General features: G+C 24.7%; 11 protein-coding genes and 1 pseudogene across 11 annotated transcripts; 4 read left to right on the top strand and 8 right to left on the bottom strand.

The window, feature by feature from the left end:
* The first annotated feature begins 468 nt into the window (after positions 1-468).
* On the top strand, positions 469-692 carry AAJ76_6500022637 (hypothetical protein; annotated as a pseudogene).
* A 713-nt stretch (positions 693-1,405) lies between these two features.
* Positions 1,406-1,891, bottom strand: AAJ76_6500021215 (hypothetical protein; the record flags this gene model as incomplete). The annotated part of the gene is made up of 1 exon (XM_024476194.1): positions 1,406-1,891. The coding sequence occupies one exon, from the start codon at positions 1,889-1,891 to the stop codon at positions 1,406-1,408; it is 486 nt and encodes a 161-aa protein (XP_024330247.1).
* Positions 1,892-6,217: 4,326 nt separating this feature from the next.
* AAJ76_6500016265 (hypothetical protein) lies at positions 6,218-6,841 on the bottom strand (the record flags this gene model as incomplete). The annotated part of the gene is made up of 1 exon (XM_024476192.1): positions 6,218-6,841. One exon carries the CDS (start codon positions 6,839-6,841, stop codon positions 6,218-6,220), a length of 624 nt encoding a protein of 207 aa, XP_024330246.1.
* Positions 6,842-6,969: 128 nt separating this feature from the next.
* AAJ76_6500015342 (300 kda antigen) lies at positions 6,970-7,764 on the bottom strand (the record flags this gene model as incomplete). Its single annotated transcript, XM_024476191.1, has 1 exon — positions 6,970-7,764. One exon carries the CDS (start codon positions 7,762-7,764, stop codon positions 6,970-6,972), a length of 795 nt encoding a protein of 264 aa, XP_024330245.1.
* A 117-nt stretch (positions 7,765-7,881) lies between these two features.
* AAJ76_6500014595 (hypothetical protein) lies at positions 7,882-8,511 on the bottom strand (the record flags this gene model as incomplete). Its single annotated transcript, XM_024476190.1, has 1 exon — positions 7,882-8,511. The coding sequence occupies one exon, from the start codon at positions 8,509-8,511 to the stop codon at positions 7,882-7,884; it is 630 nt and encodes a 209-aa protein (XP_024330244.1).
* Positions 8,512-9,918: 1,407 nt separating this feature from the next.
* On the bottom strand, positions 9,919-10,446 carry AAJ76_6500012660 (hypothetical protein; the record flags this gene model as incomplete). Its single annotated transcript, XM_024476189.1, has 1 exon — positions 9,919-10,446. The coding sequence occupies one exon, from the start codon at positions 10,444-10,446 to the stop codon at positions 9,919-9,921; it is 528 nt and encodes a 175-aa protein (XP_024330243.1).
* A 353-nt stretch (positions 10,447-10,799) lies between these two features.
* On the bottom strand, positions 10,800-11,783 carry AAJ76_6500011323 (hypothetical protein; the record flags this gene model as incomplete). The annotated part of the gene is made up of 1 exon (XM_024476188.1): positions 10,800-11,783. One exon carries the CDS (start codon positions 11,781-11,783, stop codon positions 10,800-10,802), a length of 984 nt encoding a protein of 327 aa, XP_024330242.1.
* Positions 11,784-12,244: 461 nt separating this feature from the next.
* AAJ76_6500010861 (small glutamine-rich tetratricopeptide repeat-containing protein) lies at positions 12,245-12,745 on the top strand (the record flags this gene model as incomplete). The annotated part of the gene is made up of 1 exon (XM_024476187.1): positions 12,245-12,745. One exon carries the CDS (start codon positions 12,245-12,247, stop codon positions 12,743-12,745), a length of 501 nt encoding a protein of 166 aa, XP_024330241.1.
* A 278-nt stretch (positions 12,746-13,023) lies between these two features.
* AAJ76_650009288 (endonuclease iii) lies at positions 13,024-13,818 on the bottom strand (the record flags this gene model as incomplete). The annotated part of the gene is made up of 1 exon (XM_024476198.1): positions 13,024-13,818. One exon carries the CDS (start codon positions 13,816-13,818, stop codon positions 13,024-13,026), a length of 795 nt encoding a protein of 264 aa, XP_024330240.1.
* Positions 13,819-14,638: 820 nt separating this feature from the next.
* Positions 14,639-14,953, top strand: AAJ76_650008467 (hypothetical protein; the record flags this gene model as incomplete). The annotated part of the gene is made up of 1 exon (XM_024476197.1): positions 14,639-14,953. The coding sequence occupies one exon, from the start codon at positions 14,639-14,641 to the stop codon at positions 14,951-14,953; it is 315 nt and encodes a 104-aa protein (XP_024330239.1).
* Positions 14,954-15,096: 143 nt separating this feature from the next.
* On the top strand, positions 15,097-16,257 carry AAJ76_650008009 (aminoacid transporter; the record flags this gene model as incomplete). The annotated part of the gene is made up of 1 exon (XM_024476196.1): positions 15,097-16,257. The coding sequence occupies one exon, from the start codon at positions 15,097-15,099 to the stop codon at positions 16,255-16,257; it is 1,161 nt and encodes a 386-aa protein (XP_024330238.1).
* A 401-nt stretch (positions 16,258-16,658) lies between these two features.
* Positions 16,659-22,451, bottom strand: AAJ76_65000655 (hypothetical protein; the record flags this gene model as incomplete). The annotated part of the gene is made up of 1 exon (XM_024476195.1): positions 16,659-22,451. One exon carries the CDS (start codon positions 22,449-22,451, stop codon positions 16,659-16,661), a length of 5,793 nt encoding a protein of 1,930 aa, XP_024330237.1.

Below are 22,451 nucleotides of genomic sequence, written 5' to 3'. Positions count from 1 at the left end.
ATACAAATAATCAAAAGCATACATTGTATTTAAAGTCTCGTTTTAAACGGAATGGCTTAAGCTAGTCTATATATATAAAAAGTTTAAATCTGAACATTTATTTATCTTTTAACCCTTTTTTTTTCAAATTGTGAAATTCTGTTTTATTTTTAATTTAAAAGCATTAAAATACAATCTAAAGAATTGTATAGAATTGTTACTAAAAGAACATTACGAGGTTTTGTGTATTTTACATAAGATTTTTCAATTTTTTTTCATTGCAAAATGGTGACTATTGCAAATTTTACTTTACAATGTAAGACATTTTGTACTTTAAACAATGCGCACAAGCCTAAAGACGTGTTATACAATGAAAAATAAGAATATTATTTATTTATAATCCCGTTTCAAACGGAATAGCGTTAGATAGTTTAAAAATAAACGTCATTTTTTAAGCATTTTTTACTTAAAAAATATAGTTTTTAACCCATGTTACTTCCTGTTCGATGCTTTACATGCAATAAAGAATTTCCAGTAAATAAAATCCATATAAGTATCTTATAAATACAGATAAACCTCCTGCGGATGCGTTGAATGAATTGGATATTAAGAGAATTTGCTGTAAGAGAATGTTTTTAGGACATGTAAAAAACATTGATAAATTAATTAAATATGATGTAGCAAAGAATATTCACTTTAAAAATGATTTTTAATTAAATGTTTTCTCGCTTAAGGACCAATATAATTGTATCTATTTATTGTTGTTACCTTGGATTCTAAAAAATTTAAGTTTCCTAAAATTATAAAATTCAATGCTTTATCAACCTTGGCTATACTATCGATATAACTCTTAAGCTCATCAATAAAGTTAAGATAAGCGGCATGTTCTTTCAATTTATTATCAAACTTCAATAAACATTACGATATTGCATAATTTAGCCTCGTTTTAATATCAAATTGTGATAATTTATTATTAAGATATATTAAAGTATAATGGTACAATTCTGTATCAGTAATAAAATCACACTTGTGTAGAATTGATGCTGTAGCGTAATCTGCTTCCTCTAAAGTTTGATTCATCAATTTATGTAAATCTTTAAAATCATAATTTGACTTTATTCGTGAATAAAATTTTAAAAAAGGCTTTTTTAAAAAATTCAAAGCAGAATAGTACATCGTTGACAGTAGATTTAATTCTCGTACAAAAGTATTAAAATCTCCTAGTGAGTTGTATTCTTCACCAAAAATATTTTCTTTCGTTTTTAAATAAATTTCTAATTTTTTACATCGTGCCTGTAAATCATCATAAATAAAACTTCTTGCACTAATATTTTGTGCTGCTATACTGTTTTTTTGACGTTGACTTATAAATTTAGTGCGTAAAATATTTAATCCGCAAATTTTGTCGCAAAAACGACTTAAATACTCAAATCTGTGTTTTGAAAGGCATCGCATGATTTAATTTGCATTTGCAGACAATTTTGCAAAACCGTGGCTTTTGAAGTGATAAGCGCATCGATTTTTTCAAGTAAGCAATTAAAGTTCTTATACTCATCTTCTGGGAATAATAGAATTTTTCCTTCTCTTTTTGTTGAGGGCTATTAGTATCATCTTCAGAAAAAGGATTACTTGCTTCTAAGACTTTCTTTTTGTCGGAATCAGGATTTTTCTTTTTACTATAAGCTGCTTTTCTCCTTCTAAAATTACCTGATTTTTTCTCTTCATTAACAACTAATTTTTTCTTCTTATCAATAACCGATTCTTCCCTAGTATTAATAACCGATTCTTCCCTTGTATTAATAACCGATTCTTCCATTGTATTAGTAGTCGATTCTTTCATTGTATTAGTAGCCAATTCTTCCCTTGTATTAATAACCGATTCTTCCCTTGTATTAGTAGCCGATTCTTCCATTGTATATTACCTAGTCTTATATAAAAAACATCATTGTTCTTATGTCAATATTCAACCAAGGCTATAAATTTTATCCAATTTTTCCTATTTGTACAACTATTTATGAATTTGCTATATTTTTAATTATTTAACCCTCTTTTTTTACAAAATTAATTTATTTTTTATTTTTAGTTTGACACCTAAAATAACCCTTAAAAATTTTTTTATTTTTAAAAGATGCATTGTTGCAAGATTTTTTATATTTTTAAAACATTAATTTTTTAATCCATATTATGGTGCTTGAAAAAAATAAAGATTAAACATTTTATTTACTTTTTTATCGAAACAGATGACATAGACCAATTAGAAGCAGAAGAATATAATTAAGCAAAATTTAATGTCCAAAAATTGTCCCAAGATAATTCAGCTACTTTAAGTGATTGCTGGACAAAATTACGTAGAAATTTTCTACTTTATCATTTAGTAATTCTTAACAACTTCCTTTTTCTTCCTCTCCAAATGAGTAAAATTTTTTTGATGTACTATTTATTGAGTCAGTTAATAAAGTATACTTTAACACACACCAATAAAAAGATATAAAAAAAATTCTCGCTTATTAGCTACAAAAAGAGCTAAAATTGTGGCAATAAAGGAATTATTTGGATACATAGAGCAATCCCGCTATTACTTTGAGTTAAAAATATCTAAATTATGCATTCTGCTGGATTAAAACAAAAAAAATTTCTTATGATGCAAATATTGGTAAAAAATGAGCCATGAAAGGTTTAAGCAATAAATAAACATGTTACAATGATCAGTGAAAACAATATTATTGATATCATGACTAAAATGATGCTAAAAATTGTGCTGTATTTAGAAAATCTTTTTAGATCGTTACTTACTTCAGGAGAGCACATTGCAATCGATTAGGAATGATGGCATTTAAAGACCGCATAAAAAATAGAATTCACTCTCCAATAAAACCTGATAAATGGTGTATAAAATTTTTTATTTTAGCTGAATCAATACTGGATGCGCCTATAACTAAGAATAGTAGGTAAAAAAAACTCTTTAGAAAATATTGTTTTGGAGGGAAATAATAAAGCCCTATATATAGATAATTATTATAACTCGTTTAAACTTGCAGAACTTCTTCTTGCTGATGGTATTTATGTATGTGGAACTTTGAGAAATAATTGAGGGATCTGAAAACTTTGAAAATCTTTAAAAAAAATTTGAAAGGAGCATTTGAGTTTTTGGAAAAGAAAATTCGCAGAAACTAACATCGAACGACTAAAAGCCTGTAGTGGTGCTTACAACAAAATATAATGTTGATGTCATTGTAGAAGTAAAAGGAAAAGTTATATTAGATGTTATACACCAATATAACAAATATATGGGATGTGTATACAAATTCGATCAAATATTACATAATGAAGAGAAAGACTAATAAGTGAACACAATAATTCACTGCACATATATTTGAAATTTTGATGCATAATTGTTAGATATTTGATACAATAAATTTTAATAAGGCAAAGCTTTTACATTACTATTTCATGTTTATTAGTAAAAGCAGAAGTGATAGTAGAAGAAAATATTTAAGGTGGACCATACAAGCATCATTTGCCTATTTATTTAGATAAACGATCCAACTTTAAATCCTGTTACAAGAATGGAAAAATAGTGACTTGTTTTACTAAAAGTGAAATGTGTGATATTCATTTATGAATAAAATCATGTTTTTACAAATATTATGTATCGTATAGCGTAGCAGAGAACGGCGGAGATTATAATTTTGAATCATTAACTAAAAATTCTATTAAAGTAAATTTTTCTTGAAACCTGAATTCTATTATTTTTTATTTGTTAGCTTATTTAATATTTGACATTTATAAAACCAAACATTTTTTTAGATTGGTTTTTTTAAAATTTTTGAATAAATTATTTTTTCAGGCCTTTTTCTTTCAGAATTTTTGTAAATTTTCTATAGCAAAATATTTTTAAGGATTAATTATTAATTTAAAAGTTGGTGATGATTTATTTATATCTCGTCAAATAAAGTTTTTTATAAACTTTTTCTAAAAACTTCAAAGTTTCTTACTATATTTTGTTTTTTATACTTTTGCCCATGCGTATCTTGAGAAACATTCTATAGCTGTAATATATATACACCTTCAAATGAACGTATAATATTGAAAGCTACTTTTTCGCCCAGATTAAATGTTTCCATATGTATAAACATTCTAAATCTAAACTTGGGATATTACGTACACCTAAACTTCTTCTAAGTACTTTTTAAATTGGTTAAACGATATTTCGTCTTCAGGTTTTGCCTGTCTTAAATTTTCATGTGTGGCTTTAAAATGTCGATGAATATATATTTTTCATGTGCTTTAATAATAAAACTTTCACTTTTATCACATTTTATAAAAACTACATTATGATGTTATGACAGAATGCTAAAATACTCTGGTTTGTCAGGCCTTTTACATTCTATGTCAAATTACACATTTAAATTTTTTCAATGCATCTATTATTTTTTGCAACTTGATTAAACCCTTTGTTTTAAAGCTTCAAACCTCGTAATCTGTATATATGGTAAATTTTCGTCCAAACAATAAATAAAATGCTTTGTTCAAAACATTGCCAACGTCTCCTTTTCTATTATTGTATAATTTACTTCCGTATTCTTATTTATTTGAATGAAAAAGCCATAGGTCACTTCTTTCATTCTATTATCTGGGCAAGTACGCGCCCAATCTTGTATCCGATGAATCTGTTATTTAAAACCTGGTTGACATAAACAAATTTTTGTTATTGGTTTTTTAATTAAAACTCCCCCAAACTCCACAATTTTTAATATAATCTAAATATTTTTTTTGCTCATATTTTTTGATTTTTCAATAGAAGAAGCATTATGAAGAAATCTCAAATATGATATAAGCATATATCCTAATTTTTGGTTGCCAAAAATGAGGATAAGAAATTGTACAATTTGGCGTATCAGTGATACTTGTAAATTTAATTTTCGGAAAGGAAAGATATTCTATTTTTAAATATACTGGTTTTTTTTTTAAAGTTCCTCCTTTCACCTTTTAAAAATTGTTGATTTTTATTTAAACAATCCTTCGCTCATCATCACAGAAATTTAAAAAAATAAAGTATCTGTCATTATTTGCAAATTTAAAAAGAAGCAATATATAATAGATATCTTGAGTGTATAATTTAAGGAAAGCGGAAATATAATAGAGATTACCGAAAGCAAATCTGGCAAGAGAAAATATAGTAGGGTTGATAATTTTTAAATCTTTGGTAAAGTTGAGTATTATATTCGTAGAACTTTGTCTTATTTAGTAATGCAAATAAATAGGGCAGAGCTTGAGAATATTATGTTAAAATATATTTTACCTTATTATTATAGCATTAGTGACTGTTAGAAAGTTTATTATAATTAAAATTTAATTATTTTGCATACAAAGCTGTTACTTGTTTTAAAAAAAATTGTGAATTAAATTGATAATATAAATACAAATACTATTTAAGTAAAACGGTTAAGTATAAAAAGAAACCTATCTCACAGAAACAAAAGAGCTTAATTAGTAAGATTTATCTACTTGGATTTATGCTTTGAAGAAATCTACAAACAACAATCTAAAGGATCTACTATATATTTCTCTTTTTTTAAAATACGAATAAAGATATTTAACGTATTAGATTATATAAATTATAATTTTGTATTTAAATATTTTGCTTTGACACACATTTTTTTCGTTAAAAGTTACATTTTTCAAAAAACAAAAATTTTTTTAGTATATAAAAAATCGTGTAGTTTTAAGGTGTTCTCATTTTCAATAATAATCTCAACTTTTCTTTTACCATTTAAATTTTAAACTTTAGATTCTCTAGATTTATCTGATGCACCATAAAAGGTTCGAAATACATCCAGTATGAGACCCAAAACCATGACCCTAATGTTTACCAATTGAGTTGACAAAGTTTAATAATGCAATTTTTTTAGCACAGTCAAATATGCAGTACTAACATAATTTATATTATTTGAACCAGCGCACATTCTAGAGTAAAAGTTGCAAATTTAATTATTTATCTCAATTTTGTAGTGTAAACAATTACACAACATAGGTTATAAATCCAATTGGTATATTTTAAATTAAGTGTCTTTCTTGATAGCAAATCAAAGAAGAATATCTAAAGAAGTTTCTTGATTAAAATGTTAAACTAAAAAACATGTATTCTAATTACAGAACATTTTTTAAAAAATTACATGACTACTATTACGTCAAATTTCAATAATTAAATGTAACATTATGATCAAATAATTTTTTATTAACTTTTACCATTCGTTGATACATTGGAATTGAAAGATGATAAATTTGTATTATGAACTAAACCATTCGTATTAAGAGATGATCCATTCATATATTTAGTTGATCCATTATTGTTATTATTTGTCTCACATTCTCCTCCTTCAATTTCTCCCTTAATAACATCATTTATATCAATATCAGAAATATCTCCTACATCTTGTAAATTGTTATTTTTTTTCGATTTATAAGCTTCTCTTTTCTCCTTAATTTTTCCGTAAGCGTAGTCTTTATATTTCTGAAAGTTATCAACAATAAAAAATTTCAATTTTTCTAACAACGTATCGAGATCGTGTTCGTAAGTGCGCATTAATCCATTGACATAAAATCTGTAGACGAATACAGAACCACTGCATTTAGGAACAGATAACCAAACAACCAATAGAAGTTTAAATAGCTGGTAAAAAGGGATCATTCGTAGTATGAAAGATAATAAATTATCAAGTACAAGGTAGACAGACATCACTTTAAAGTATATATTGTACACTTTTGTAAAAGATTTATCTTCTTTCTTTACTTTAAACTGGCTGTAAGTGTTAAAAAAAACTAGTCCTGTTGTAATTAAATTTACAAGAAACCTAAACATTTTAAGGGGTAAAAAAGTTAAGAACTAAAAGTTTACAATAATTTTTAATATCTTATAAAATTTTAATGTTTTTAGATCACTTTACATTTACAAAAGCTAAGAGATATTATATTTTTATGGTTAATGTATTATTTTTGTTTTTCTTTATCTTTTAAGTCACTGTACACTTTCCAGTAGTTTAGGTGCTGATAGGGCGTATTTTGAAAGTGGTCTTTAGTAAGGAATTTTTCTAGTTTATTTTTTACTTCTAAGAAGGATTTCCTTTTAGTTTCTAATGAAGACTTCTTTTTAATTTCCAAAAAAGACTTCTTTTTAACTTCTAAAGGCAATTTCTTTTTAGTTTCTAATGAAGATTTATTTTTAGTTTCTAATGAAGACTTCTTTTTAGTTTCTAATGAAGACTTATTTTTAACATCTAAAGGCATTTTCTTTTTGGTTTCTAAAGGTAATTTCTTTTTAACTTCTAAAGGCAATTTCTTTTTAATTTCTAATGAAGATTTCTTTTTAACTTCTAAAGGCAATTTATTTTTAGTTTCCAAAGGCGATTTATTTTTATTTTCCAAAGGCAATTTCTTTTTAACTTCTAAAAAAGACTTCTTTATAACTTCTAAAGGCACTTTCTTTTTAACTTCTAAAGAAGACTTCTTTTTAACTTCTAATAAAGATTTCTTTTTAGTTTCTAATGAAGATTTAATTTTGGTTTCTAATGAAGACTTATTTTTAGTTTCTAATGAAGATTTATTTTTAGTTTCTAAAGGTAATTTCTTTTTAACATCTAGAGGCGATTTCTTTTTACTTTCTAATGAAGATTTATTTTTAACTTCTATAGGCATTTTCTTTTTGGTTTCTAAAGGCAATTTCTTTTTAGTTTCTAATGAAGATTTATTTCCAACATCTAAAGGCATTTTCTTTTTTTTATCCATGCGTATTTAAAGGTAAAATTTATAAAACTGCATGAACCAATAAAAATAAAAAACACTATAAGTACAAACTAAGAATAATATAATTTATACACTTAGTTAAATAAAAAAATAATAAATTTATTTTACTATCATCTTTTCACATGGTTTATTTTCTGTTCTACATTTTCTTACATAGTCACTATGTGTACTTAATACATTTATAATACTATCACAGTATTCTTTGTATATTCCTTTACTTATCTTTTTTAGTTCATTTATAAGAATATTAGATATTTCTACAAATCCATACATATCACTGTATTTATTTGATATTTCTAGTAAAAAAGACTTAATTTCTCCTAGTACAAATACAGCATCAACTGTAGTAATATTCAATGAGTCATATGTCTGTGTCTCATCTGATTCTCCTGTACTTACAGTCTGTTTTATTAATTCTAGTAAATAATATTGTACTGGTACAAAATATTTACCATTAATAATATTTTTAATAATTCTAAGTCTAAAAATAATACTAGAAGGTGTATTATGTCTATCTAAAATAGAAATTGATATATCAATAAGGATTCTATAGTCAGCTGGTTTTTTTATAATTTTAGTGAGTATTTCTATCTTAAATATTAATTTTAATTTACTGGTATTTTGTAGTGCATCTTGTTTAAAAGAATCTAGTTCTTTAGAAATGTCTAGTTTAGAAAGATTTGTAGAATTAATTTGTGTTATATTTTTAAAAAGAAATTCTATGTCCATGGGATAAAAATTTTATGTTTTAAAAAAATACAAAAAAAATTTTATAAAATACAGTACAAAGGAAATAAATAATATGAGGATAATGATTGTTTTAAATATAAAATTTATAATTTGATAATTTTGGAAATACAGTTCTAGAACATTTTTTATTTTCAAACTTATATGATAATATTTTACAAATGTAAATAGAGTTAATTTATTACTTACTTATAAAAAAATGAATTTGGTTAATGTACAAATGTAGAACAGAAAAAATTCCGTTTGTTCTGACATATGATGGTTTTAATTTTTTATACCATAAACAATATTTAAGAAAATGAGTTTTATCTTAGTATGAAAGTTTACATTTAAACTTGAATTCTAAAGAATGATAAAATTTACTTTTTTGGACTATCTACAAGGACTTAAAAAAGGAGGACGGTGATATTAATCTGATGAAAAAAAATGAAGGGAGATCTAAGTACTTTAGTGCAAAAAAAATTTAAATAAATAGTAAGAGCGTGAAAAATTTAAAAAAAATAAAGTAATTTATTTATTATATCACAACGTGCAAGTTTTTTTGTCCTACATCTATTAACTAGAGTGCTTTTAAGTTACACATAGTTCTTCTATTGTATATTTGCTTATTAATTCTTAAATTTAAAACGTTTTACCATAAATTGTCTTTTAATACAAGCAAAGGTTAACTTAAACTTTGCATATATTTAAGTATATTGTGGAACTAAAGTCCGTAACTTTAAGAAAAAGATTAAATGTATATCTTTCTTGCTATTCAATAATGATATAATTAATTTTTATTGATAGTTTGCTTTACAAGGTGTAAGTACTACACTATATTGTAAGTTTTATCTCAATTTTAATTATTGATATCTACCAAAAGTTTGTCTTACTATTTTTTGAGTTTTTCGCACATCAAAAAGCTGCGATTTTTAGTAGTGTCAGTTTTATATTATAAAAATATAATATAAGCTATTAATAAAATGATTTGTAAATTAACATCAAACTTATAAATCTCGCATTAAAATGCATCTAATTTTTTCTGCTTAAATTAAAAAATTAAATGTGTATTTCTTCATCCTAAAATGGTAAAAATCACTTTTTTAATTTTCTATAAAATCGGTCTTATAAAATTAATTGCAGTCCCACAAAAGAAAAATTTACTTTTTATGAAATGTGCGTAACGTAATTTCAAAAAAAATCTAATACCCTATACTTACAGGCAAAAGTTTAAAAAGATTAACAAACTTGCTTTGTAAAATAAACCATATAATATATAAAACTTTATTAGTTTTACAACATAACTATGTCTTTTTATTTTTTTAAAATTTTTCTAAGTATAATTTTCTATATATCTTTTTTAAATTTAAAATTTACTTAACACACAACTCCTTATAAAAATACTACTTACTATTCTTTCATTCGTGTATTTTCATCTATCCACTGTTTACTTACTTCTAACACTTCATCACTACTATTACATTTACTGTATCTCTCCAACAGTTCACCATTTAATTTATAAAATTCGTCACCGTAATTAAAATCTTTTATAATTTCATATGCCTCTTCTTTAAATCCACAGATGTACAAGGCACACGATAAGGCCTCTACACAGTTCAACTTATAAGCCTTTCCATAGTTAACTGGATTACTTGCCACCACAAAAGGTAGTAATCGGTTGTATCGCTTAGGTAATCTACAAAAATCTACCTTTTCTAATTGATTCCACGAGCAATCAATAAGTCCTAAGCCATATTTTTCTATTATAAATCTGTCATTAGGTGATATTACAGATACAGCATTAGGACTTAGAATTATACCATTAAAATATCTTTTAATTGGGTAACTGACAATTTTCCCCGTTTTGACTAATTTTCTTCCTGAACAGCGTTTAGGATCGCACTGATCGAATTCATAAATAATTTTATTAATTACCATTAGAAAATATGGGTATTGTAAATGACTGTTTTAAAAAAGTAATAAGCGTTTATTAATCAAAGAATAATAAAATAAAATACATCCTATTGTTAATATTTAAAATTCTAAAGTGTACAAAAAATATCTAAAAAAATTTAAAATTCTAAAATCTGCAAAAAATATCTATAGTTCTACAATAATTATAATAAATTTTAAATTCTACATTAAACTATTTCACATTAAATACACAACAAATATTTAAAATACACAATAAACATTTCACTTTAAAATGCACAATAAATATCTAAAATACACGATAAATATTTATAATATTAAAATTACTTATACTATTTTTCATTACATATCTTTTACAATTATTCTAATATTATTTTGTTAAATATATTTAAATATTTTATATCTATGTAATAAACTTTATCTTCATATTCAATCTTATCTTTCTCACCAAAAATAACAATACGCTTCCCTTTATTTTTTATAAATATTTTAGTGTATTCCTCTTGTTTATCTTTTACAGAATAAATATCTTCATACGAAATAGTTTCATATCTAAAAAATGTTATTTCTGATAACAATTGTAAAATAGTACATTCACTGACTAATTTTATATCTACACCTTTCCTTTTAACTTGTAAAATATTATTGTATATTTTACTAAATTTATTATTTAATATTCTATCTACTTTGTTGTATAACATTGTAGAATAATGAAATTTATTCCTTATTCTATTTATATTGTAACTATCATTTTCATTAGTGTAATTAAATTTAGAAAATTCGTGTTTAATTCTACTAATCATTTCTTTTGCATCATCTATGTCATAATCATTATATCCTCCAAGATCGAATAAGGAATCTACATTTAAAATAAAAACATATTCCCCTTCAAAATTGGGTAATATTTTTATATTTGGTATTGTCTTATTATTGTAATCTTCTTTAATTATTTTTTGTAATTTTCTGTCATTCTCTATTCTAAACATTAAAAAATGGTTTTCTGTGTCTTCAAACATTTTTGTAAAATTTTTCATGACTCTAAAATTTTCTTGTATTTTTTCTAATTGCTTTTTATCAATATAAGCCTTTTTATACAACCAGAACATTGATGCATACATGTACTGTGTAATATATTTCTTTTCTAGTGTAGGAATAATAAGATGAAAGTCGTAATCTATTCTTTCTAAAATATTAAGTACAAAATAATTTCTTTTACCATTTAATTCATTTTTAAGACAATCTATACTTTTCCGCTGTCTAAATAACTCTTTAAGAAATGTTTTGTTTTGATTTAAATACGTTTTATCTTTACACCTTTCGATTATTTCCGATACCTTGTTCATTTCCTGCGAGGGGTATATTTTTGTAAACAAAATAATAAGTTATTATTTTAAATATGTTTAGTATTGTTAACTCCTTATAGATTTTATATAAGAAGTTAACAATATAAATATTTTTTATAATCTTTCCTAATAAGACACAAGTGTTCTTTTATAGTATTTGTTTTGACATGTCAATGTCTTCTTGTTATAAATACCTTAACTTAAATATGTAATATATCGTCTGTGCGTGCCTGCAATTAATAAAAATTACTCTTAATAATTTTCAATAAAAAAGATTAGGATATAACAAATGTAAAATTTTATCTTTCTAATACATTAAAATTACAATAAATACATAATTATTGACTATTAACACTTATCTTTTACATTTTATATTTCTTTGTTTTTATTAACTATTTTTACTTTATATTTCTTTGTTTTTATTAACCATTTTTACTTTTTCTTCATGTCTTTTCCATTTTATGCCCCATAAAAAAATGACAATTTATGAAGATTCAGAAATAAGATTATTTTTTAAGAAAAAATCCAAATACATTTCTACTTCTGAATACGAAACAATTACTAATATTTTGGAAAAAATTAAACATAATGAAGATAATGATTTTACTAAATTGAAAGAGGAAGGGGATCTTGAATATAGAAAAGGCAGTTATAAAAAAGCGATAGAATTGTATACAAAATATTTGGATGAGAAACAGTCACCTGTAATTTATAATAATAGAGCTGCTTGTTATTATAAAATGAAAATGTACAGTGAATGTGTTGCAGATTGTAAGGCTGGTTTACTTTTGGAAAAAAATAATATTAAATTTTATGTTAAAATAGCATCGGCGAAATTGGAATGCAATGAAAATACAGAAGCCTTGGAATGGTCTGAGAAAGGATTAAATGTAGAAAAAGAGAATAGGATATTACAAGAGTATATTATAAAAATCAATGATATAAAAATAAGTTCTGTTTAAATCGGTAAATTTATTATTTATATTTTTATAATTAAATAATTAATTTAAGTTATATTGAAATAAAAGTATATTGTATATTTAGAAAAACAAACAGAGAAATATCTAATTTAATAAAAACATCAACTATGTCGTAATGTATACTTAAATAAATTACTAAAAACTTTATTTAAACCCCGATTTTTGCAACTACTCACGTAACTAAAAAAACTGGTTTAGTAGAGTAAAAAATTTTTTATGACAATGTATCTTTAATTTAACTTATATTGAAATATAATTCTTCATTTAAAATTACTACAGTTATCTTTTACTATACATTCTGTACACTTAGGTCCCCTTGGCTTACATAAAACCTGTCCATATCCCACCAGTACACTATTAAATTCACTCCACTCCTTCATGTCTATAATAGTTTCTAGTATCTTAGATGTCTCATCTGGTGTTTTAGTCTTACAGATGTACAGTAGATTACATATTCTATGTACATGTGTATCTACACTTATCCCTTCTAATCTATAAAATTTATTAAGGTATAAAATGCTTATCTTTCTACCTATCCCTTTAATACTAAGACACTCACTTAGCGAAGAAGGGTAGCCATTTTTAAGTACAAAATGTACTAAACTTTTTATAGTCTCATATTTCTTATTATAACACCCCGCTGGTGTTATAAGCTGTTTTAAATTTGTCTCATTTACTAGATTCTCTAAAGTAAGTCTATTTTCTTGTAGTTCTATTTCTGGTCCTAAAATTTTTCCATCTTTTTTTTCGTATCTAAAAATTTTACTGTTAATTTTTAAATATAAAATATTAGAAAATATTTTATAACTGACTTTTAAAGGTGTAAATCTTACATTAGATTCTTTAGTGTTAAGAAATAAGCATAGATTTAACATTGTTTGATAAGTAACTTCATCTTTTGTCTGTGCAGAGAGTATTAGAGATATTAAGACGTATAATTTAGTATCTACTACTGTACTAGGGACTGAATAACAACCCATAACATCTACAGGAGCAATAAGATTTTGTCTTACTTCTTTTATTTTATAGTAACTATCCATTACAAAGGGATACATAAAAAAAGCACATTTTAACTAACAATTTTGTTAAATTTATTTAATTCTAACTACTAATGTAGTTAGAATCAAGATAAATATATGAATGCACGACAATTTTATAATTTTAATTTATAAAAACTACTATAAACATTTTTAAATTAACAGACAACAAATAAAAATTATATAAAAATATTAGTTTAGTAACTAAAAGAAATATAAAATGTATATTCCTTTTCTCTCTAAACTATCAATATCCCATGCACGTAACAGAAAAATTTTATAAAAAATATTCTTGACAATACACGGTGAGGGGTATAAAATTTTTAGAATTTATACCACAAAAATGATTTTAGAGGAAAGAAAAAATAAAATTCTAAAAAGACTGAATAAAACACTAAAGAACACTACAAGTATTATTAGAAATATAAATATAAGATTAGAGGATATTTATACATTAAATAAAGACCTGATTAGAACAGTAGATGTATATAAAATATGGAAAGATAAATTGTAAATTAAAAAATTTATTTTTTATTATTTGTGTGAATTAGATAAATTCATATTTTTTATTATTTGTGTGAATTAGATAAATTCATATTTTTTATTATTTGTTTGAATTAGATAAATTCATATTTTTTATTATTTAAATGTGCACACAAGATAAATTCATATTTTTTATTATTTGTGTGAATTAGATAAATTCATATTTTTATTATTTTTGTGAATAGATAAATTCATATTTTTTATTATTTAAATGTACACACAAAATACATTCATATTCTTTATTATTTAAATGTGCACACAAAATAAATTTTTTGAATATTTTCATGCCCTTTTTATGCGCTCAGATTTTTTATTTAAACTGCCGTTTTGTAATTCATCTACTTTAAAAAAGATTATTCCCAATGCTTTACTTTTTGGCACCTTTTATAAAAATTCTATGGTTGATAAAAGTCTAATAGAAAATATTTGTAAAAGTGCTGTAGTCTTGTCTGTTTATCCTATACAGAAAAATAAAAAGGCTTGTTTAGATAAATACGAAGGAATTATAAAAGATTATAACTTTTGGTATCTTACACTAGTTAAAAAGAATTCTATTGTCTACATTCCTACATTCAAAATTTATAATATGAATATTGAAATTTTTAATTAAATGTTTTAAGTGTGATGTAACAAAATAGAAGTGTATATTATGACCTATTAAATCTTTTTATTACGACAAATATACACCTGTAATATATTTATTTAGTGTACTGTTTCAATATAATAAATTAAAAGTGTAACAATAAATAAATAATGAATGCCACATTTAAGTCTTGCTTTATTACTTTACTTAAAACATGTATAGGAAGTGGTGCACTTTCATTTCCTTATTTATTTGCTACTTATGGTATATTTACTGCTTCTATTCTTACTATTATTTCAGGAGGATTCGCAGTGGTAGGTCTTATTTTATACATCAACTGTGCGAAAGAAATAGGAAGAAATGCTACGCTTTCAGAAATCTCTAAAATTTCTATGCCTTACACGAAAATCTTAGTAGATTTCTCAGTGTTCTTGAAATGTTTCGGTGTTTCATTATCCTACTTAATAATATCTAAACAACTTATACCGCCAATTATACATACCCTTTTTCACTACACTATAAAACCTTCTTATGTACTAATAGTCTTTTTACTACTAGTAGGTCCATTTTGTTATTTTGATAAATTAGATAAATTAAAGTATACATCGTTGTGTGGTGTAATAAGCATTATTTTTGTAATATTAGCTACTATCTACCGATATAAATACACAGACATACCTAATAATATAATTATATATTATATCGCACCATTATCTAAATCTTATCTTGGAGGATTCGGTAAATTCGTTTTTTCGTTCACTTGCCACCAAAATATTTTCGCGATATATTCAGAGATTTCTAATAATTCTCTTCCTAACATGCGCAAATTAATCTATCTAGTTGCATTGACTGCTTTATCCTTATACTTGTCATTTGGATACTATAATTATTTAATTTATGGACAGTTTGTTAAAGATAATATTATATTAAATTTTCCTAATGATGTACTAGCAACTATAGTGCGAGGATTATATGTTATAGTAATGGGTGTATCTTATCCTTTACAAGTAAATCCATGTAGGGTTTACTTAATTAAAATGACTAACATACAATTTAAAAATGAAGTAAGAGTAACATTTTTAAGTACAACATTAATTATTTTATTAACTTATTTTATAGCCGTTAGTGGTATGAACTTAGGACTAGTTTACTCGATAATAGGTGCTACAGCTTCTACACTTATGTGTTTAATATTTCCAGTATTGTTTTATTTTAATATGGATTTAGAGCGGAATATCTTTCTTGATATTTTAGGATATTTATCATTTTTATTTGGTATTTTTGTATTTTCAACGACAATTTACAGTGTTGTGTATTTCAAAAATAATTAGAAGATTTTAATTAAAGTTTGTTTATTTGGGTTGGGTAGATTAAAATTATTATAAATACACTAACATTAGGATATTTGACGTAATGTGTAATACTAAATACTAATTAAAAAACAATTTTAAATAATTTTTTAAGAATAGACATTTGCACAATTTACAATTCTTAACATAATTTTGTAGGATAGTAAAGATTTAGACATGTCAATCAGCAGTATTGGGTTGATGGCTTTGACATGTCTGTTATATAATTAATAATTATTAAATAAACCCATGTTATATCCCAACGAATTTAAAAATTATATGAATGCCATATCAAGTGTAAAAGAGCATTTAAATATTTTTTATATAAAGTAAGACAAGCACATGCACACTATTAAATACACTTTTACAAAACTATAATACATTTATTTATTCTTTCTTTTAGTCTCAGTTTTCAGTTCAGGATGCTTTTTTATAACTTTTGTAACTATTTTAGTAATATCTTTAGGTTTTGATAGTTCATCAATTTTTCTTTGTGATGCAAAAGCTCTACCGTGTTTGTCATTCATAGTTTCACCATCAGCTAAAAAACTCTCGGGTAATTTACTAACATTTCTACCAACTACAGGTCTACTTCTGGTGCTGTACGAACTTTCAGTTGAAGATGAATTTCGATCTTTAGAACTTCTAGCAGAAGACTTTTTCATTGTACTCTCAGTTGAAGATGATTCTTCTTTTTTATTTTTTTTATTGAGTGGCGCCTTCACGTCTGTTAATTTTATTGTAGTTGTGCTACTTTCAGAAGTATCAACTTTAACAGCTTGCCTTGACTTTTTTTTTGCATTTAAAGCCATTGCAAGTTCAGCAACAGCTTTAAAATTATTGTTTAATAGTTTAAGTTTATCACTAGAACTATAATTTTTTTCTTGCTTTCTTAGCCTTTTTGTAAACGTTGGCCAACTTTTACGACTTTCTTCAAAATTTGTATTTTTTCGATGCAAATTAGAAAATGAATTTTTTCTGTTGTAATAATCAAGCGAATTTGTCGAGTGATATGATCTACCATAAATCTCTTCGTAGCTTTTATATACTTTAGGAAGTGCTAATTCATGCATACGTTTACTGAGTTTATAAGGAAAACTAAAATCTTTAGGTTTATTAATTTTATCTTCACTTTTAGTAAATTTAGAAAATTTAAAGGATGGGCATTTAGACTTTTCTAATGTACTGGAAGAGTATGATTTTCTTAGTTTAGAATTTAAAATATCATTTTCTAAATTTTTATCTTTTGACTGGCTTTTAATTTTATTAGAACATTTGCTTAAACCTTTTATAGAAGTAAATAAGCTTTTACTTCTCTTGCGAATACCTGGGGATGTAATTCTAGTGGTACTGGAATCAGATGAGAATGCAACATTAGGCAAACTCGTATGCATAGAATTATTGATGGATTTATTTTCTTTTAGAGCAGACTTGTTATTGCAATTAGCACTTTTTATATTAACTTTATCTTTAGAAGACATTTTTACAAGATCTTTAGAAAGATTTGTATTATTTTGTAGTAAATACTTGCTGGATTCTAAAGCCTTTTCAACTTCTTGTTTATCTAAAATATTATTAATTTTAGAATTTTGACAATTTGTCATGTTTTTCACAAATGAATTTTCAATATCTTCTGTTAAATACAAATAACTACTAGTGTTTAATAATTCAGTATCTTCTGCAGATACTATTTTTTTATTTATATTCTCATTATTAGATTTACAAGTGTTAAATTGTTGTTGTCCAGATACAAATAAATCCATCCTATTAAAATAATTTTCAGGCTTGAGAGGATCGATATATTTAGTATGGCAAATATTTTTTAAGGAGTTAGATTTACAATTAGATGAAACTTTATTATCTTGTTGTTCAATATCTACTTCTTCCTGTTTATCAAAATCACCATTTACAGTTTTTTTCAAAGGTAAAATTTTATTATCTTGTTGTTCAATGTCTACTTCTTCCTGTTTATCAAAATCACTGTTTACAGTTTTATTCAAAGATAAAGAGGTCTCATTTTCAGTATTTTTTTTTACAGAATCTTCAAAATTTTGATCTCCTTTATTAACATAATCTCCTACAATGCAATTTGAAGAGATAAAATTTTCTTTACTTGCAATTTTTTCATATTGATTCAGTACATTATTTACTGTACACTCTGTTTTATTATTTTCAATAGAACTTTTTTCAGTTTTACTTCCCGTAAAATTACTTACTAATGTGTTCTTTGGATTCTGAATAATAACATTTGTACAATTTCCTGTTTTATGTGTTTCGATATGGCAAGTGTCAGGAATAGAACAATTATCACATTTTGTAACATTTTTACCTTCGATTTTTTTATTAAAATCATTAGATTTACATTTATCTTCGTATTGACAACATTCAGATGGATTTGATTTTAAATCGATGTAAAAGTAATCGTAATTAAGTTTAGACTTTTTCTTGGAATCTAACATATTACTTACATCTTTTTCATTTGATATATCTTTACTACTTTGCTGTCTTGTGTTACTTTCTTCTACTTTTTTAGACATTCCTTGCAAATTTTCTATATCCGATGCATTGGTATTATTATCAGAACCTGAAATATTTGATGCCATTAAATGCATATCACTTACATTTGTACACTTATTATCTTCTATAACATATTCTTTATTTACATTTATGCTCTTAATATACTTTTGATCTACAGGAGAATTTTTTTCACACTCACTCGACATGTTTACAGCATCTGTAGCAGATAGATTGTTAATATTAAATTCTAAACTGTCAAAATAAGATTCAGAATTCGTAAAATCATCAGAACTTTTAGATTTTTCATTGTTTTGAAAACAACCAGAAGAATCACTAGGCTTTTGTTCATTATTTTCATAATTACCAAAAAAATTTTCATAAATAATATCATGTACTAAAGGATAGTTTTGATCTTTAGCTTTTTTATTTTTTGTTGACTGACTGGTCTTAAATTTTTTTAAATCCCGATCTTGAGAGTCATAAAACTCTTCCTGTTTCTTAGCCTCTTTCAACAAATCTAACTCAAATATGTATGAGCCACTCTCCTCAAGCTTATTACACACAGAATTCATTTTTGCCTCTTTATTTTGATCATTAAAAAATAATTTATCTTTATTTTCTGACATCTGATTTGTCTCTATGCTATTTTTCTGAGAATTTAACCAATTTTCTAAATTTCCTTGTTTTGTAGAATTATAATCTAAAACCTTATTTAGTGGTGTGTTATATTCTAAATTCAAATATGATAATTCTTTTTCTATAAAATTCTTGTTTTTCTCTGTAAATTCAGGACTACGTTCTGATGACAATACTAAACTGTCTTCTTCATTTAGTGGTAATTTTTCACCAGATAAAATAGGACTATGTTGTGATGAAATAAGCGAGTCAGAATTGGGCGATACACTTTCTGTGTATCCTTCATCATTAGATATTCTTTTTTTGTTATTTAAAGCAGCAGAAAAATTATTGTCTTTATCGTCAGTTTTTGATGTAGTATTATTTAATTCAAAAGAATCATCACTTAATTTATCTTCACTAATATCTACACTTAGTACCGATTGATTTTCAGGAGACTTCGAATATTGGCTGTAATTTTGTAAGGTTACAGTATCATAATCTTCATTTTTATGTTCTGCACATCTTTGAAATAGTAAACTAGTATTCGAATTGTTTGCAGTACAAAATGTCAAATCAGGAGATGAATTGTATTTGTTTAATCTATCAGAATAAAAATAATCTAATGTATTAGTACTCTCTCCTAATGATCGACTTCGTTTTTCAGAATCAAATTTATCAAAATTTTCACAAGAGCTATTTTTTTGTTGTTGTACCTTAAAATCATTTTTACACAATTCAAAAGAACTGGCATTTTCTAAAACAGATTTATCATCCACTGAATAAGATTTTAATATCCCTTTTTGTTCATCTAAAAAACTGTCACTTGAATTATAAAATTTCTCACCAATCTTTTCGTTTTCATAATTTTCAATATTTAAGGTCTCTGCTGAAGAATTTGCACTTAAAACATTTTTTAATTCTTCTTCAATACTTGTATCTACATTTCTTTTATATTCTTCAAAAAAAATATAAGACATCTTTGATATTGTTTCATGTTGCTCAAAAAAGCTATGATATATTTCAGCTATCTCCTCAATTTTACATTCGTCATCTACAATTTTTTCTGGTAGTATTTCTTTTGCTTGTAAAACCTGTTCGGATTTATTTAAATTTTCTATATCAAACAATTTTGTTTCGTGTACACCTTCTTCTTCTCCGCTTATTCCTGCATCTTTATCAAAATTTTCTAATATTTCACAAGATGTTTTATCTAAATTACATTTTTCTACATTCTCAATCAAATTTTTATCTTCTTCTATATCATATTTTTTTAAAGTAGGAATATGAATTTCATTAGGATCCATAATACTTTGACTTCCAGTAGCACCAAACATATTTTTATATGAATTTGTATCAATCAATTCAGGCACATTCCTAATTTTAATATTTAACTCGTTATTGTCAAATTCCTTTTTATCATTATTTTCTTGATTCGAACAATTAAAATTTTCATCGAAAAATTTTTGTCGTTCTTCAAATTCGCCGTCATTGAATTGCAAAATACGTCGCGCAAATCGCCTTTTATCTAAAATCTCGTTCTCATGGTTTTCATATTCATTTGCTGTCGTATCTTTTAACATTAAATTTTTATAATTTCTTTTTGTAGATTTTTTTTGTACAGATGTGTTATAATCATCAGCAAAAATGCTTTCATTGTTTGATTCATCAGTAAAAGTTCCATTTTTATATATATTCTCTTCATCACAATTTAAATGTTCATAAAATTTTATTTTACCTTTTGTCTCAAACGTTTTACTGCAATCATTTTTAAAATTGGCTCCTACGGGCACGTTATCTTCATTGACATATGATCTATTGAGAAGCTCTTTCATATCACATGTCAGCAAATCAAAATCCTTTTGTAAGCTTGTTCCTCCAAAGATATCAGGAAAATCATACTTTAACGCACAATTTACTTCAAAATCAGAACCACAATAATTAGTATCTAAAAATTCTCTTGTTACTTCACCATTAAAGTTTGTTTGTGCTTTTCTATCACCTAAAATCTTTTCTGCAATTTCATTATTATCCTCTTTGCTTGCATTAAAAGATTTTTTTTTACGATAAGCTCCTGTATTTTTATTTATTTTACTATGTTTTATCATTTCTTCTTCATTTCTAGATTCTTCATTTATCAATATTTTTTCTTTAAAACTTATGAAAAATCTTTCTCTGAATTCTTTTAATCTTTCAATAATTTCCTGTTTTTTCTTTTCAAAAATGTTTAAATTTAAAATTTCTTTTTTAGGCTTTTTGTCTTGAGATTTATATTTTCTACCAAACAATGAACATTTACAACAATAAGAATTGGGATAAACATTTTTAGCATAATCTTCAAAGGAAATTTGCCTGTGGGAATTTTTAAAATAATTCAAAATAACACATATTCTTCTATCTCCTGAGCAATCCATCGCTGTATCTTCTTTATCAATCCTGTAATTTATATCAGATTTCTTAACTAAGAGTTTAAAATGTCGTTTTACCTTGACAGTGTCTACAAACAAATGAAATAAATCAATTTTATCAAGTTCTTCTTTAATTTCACAACATCCTATTATTTCTTCATGATACTCAATATTATCTACTTTACATTTTTTCATAACTTGATATTCTGCAAGAAGCATAAAATAATTAAAGTTCAATAAATTATCTGTTTTTAATTCTATATTTCTAAAAATTATTGAATCATTAAATATATTATCTGCAATAATTTTAGGATCATTGTCGTATTGAATTAAAATATTTTTTATAAAATCTCTACATGTATTGTAACCACCACTATATAAAAAATACTTTCTAGTCATATCTTCTAAATCTTTCTTAAATATGTAATGAGACAATTCATCCTGATAATTATCAGGCATTGTAGCAAAACGAGTTTCATCAATAAGTAAATAATAGTCTGAAACCTTGTATACATTTATGCCATCTATGCACGTGTAAATCTTCTTATAGTTTTCACAAAAATAAGTAATAATATCTTTTGATGAAGTACATGAAATAAACAAATTGTATGTCAATATCAGTATTTTAATTTTCAT

The sequence above is a fragment of the Vairimorpha ceranae genome (genome assembly GCF_000988165.1).
Source record: "Vairimorpha ceranae strain PA08 1199 chromosome Unknown NODE_65, whole genome shotgun sequence".
In the NCBI taxonomy this organism is placed as follows: Eukaryota; Fungi; Microsporidia; family Nosematidae; genus Vairimorpha; species Vairimorpha ceranae.
The sequence above is the reverse complement of the archived record's forward strand: the minus strand, read 5'-3'. Positions and strand labels throughout refer to the sequence as shown.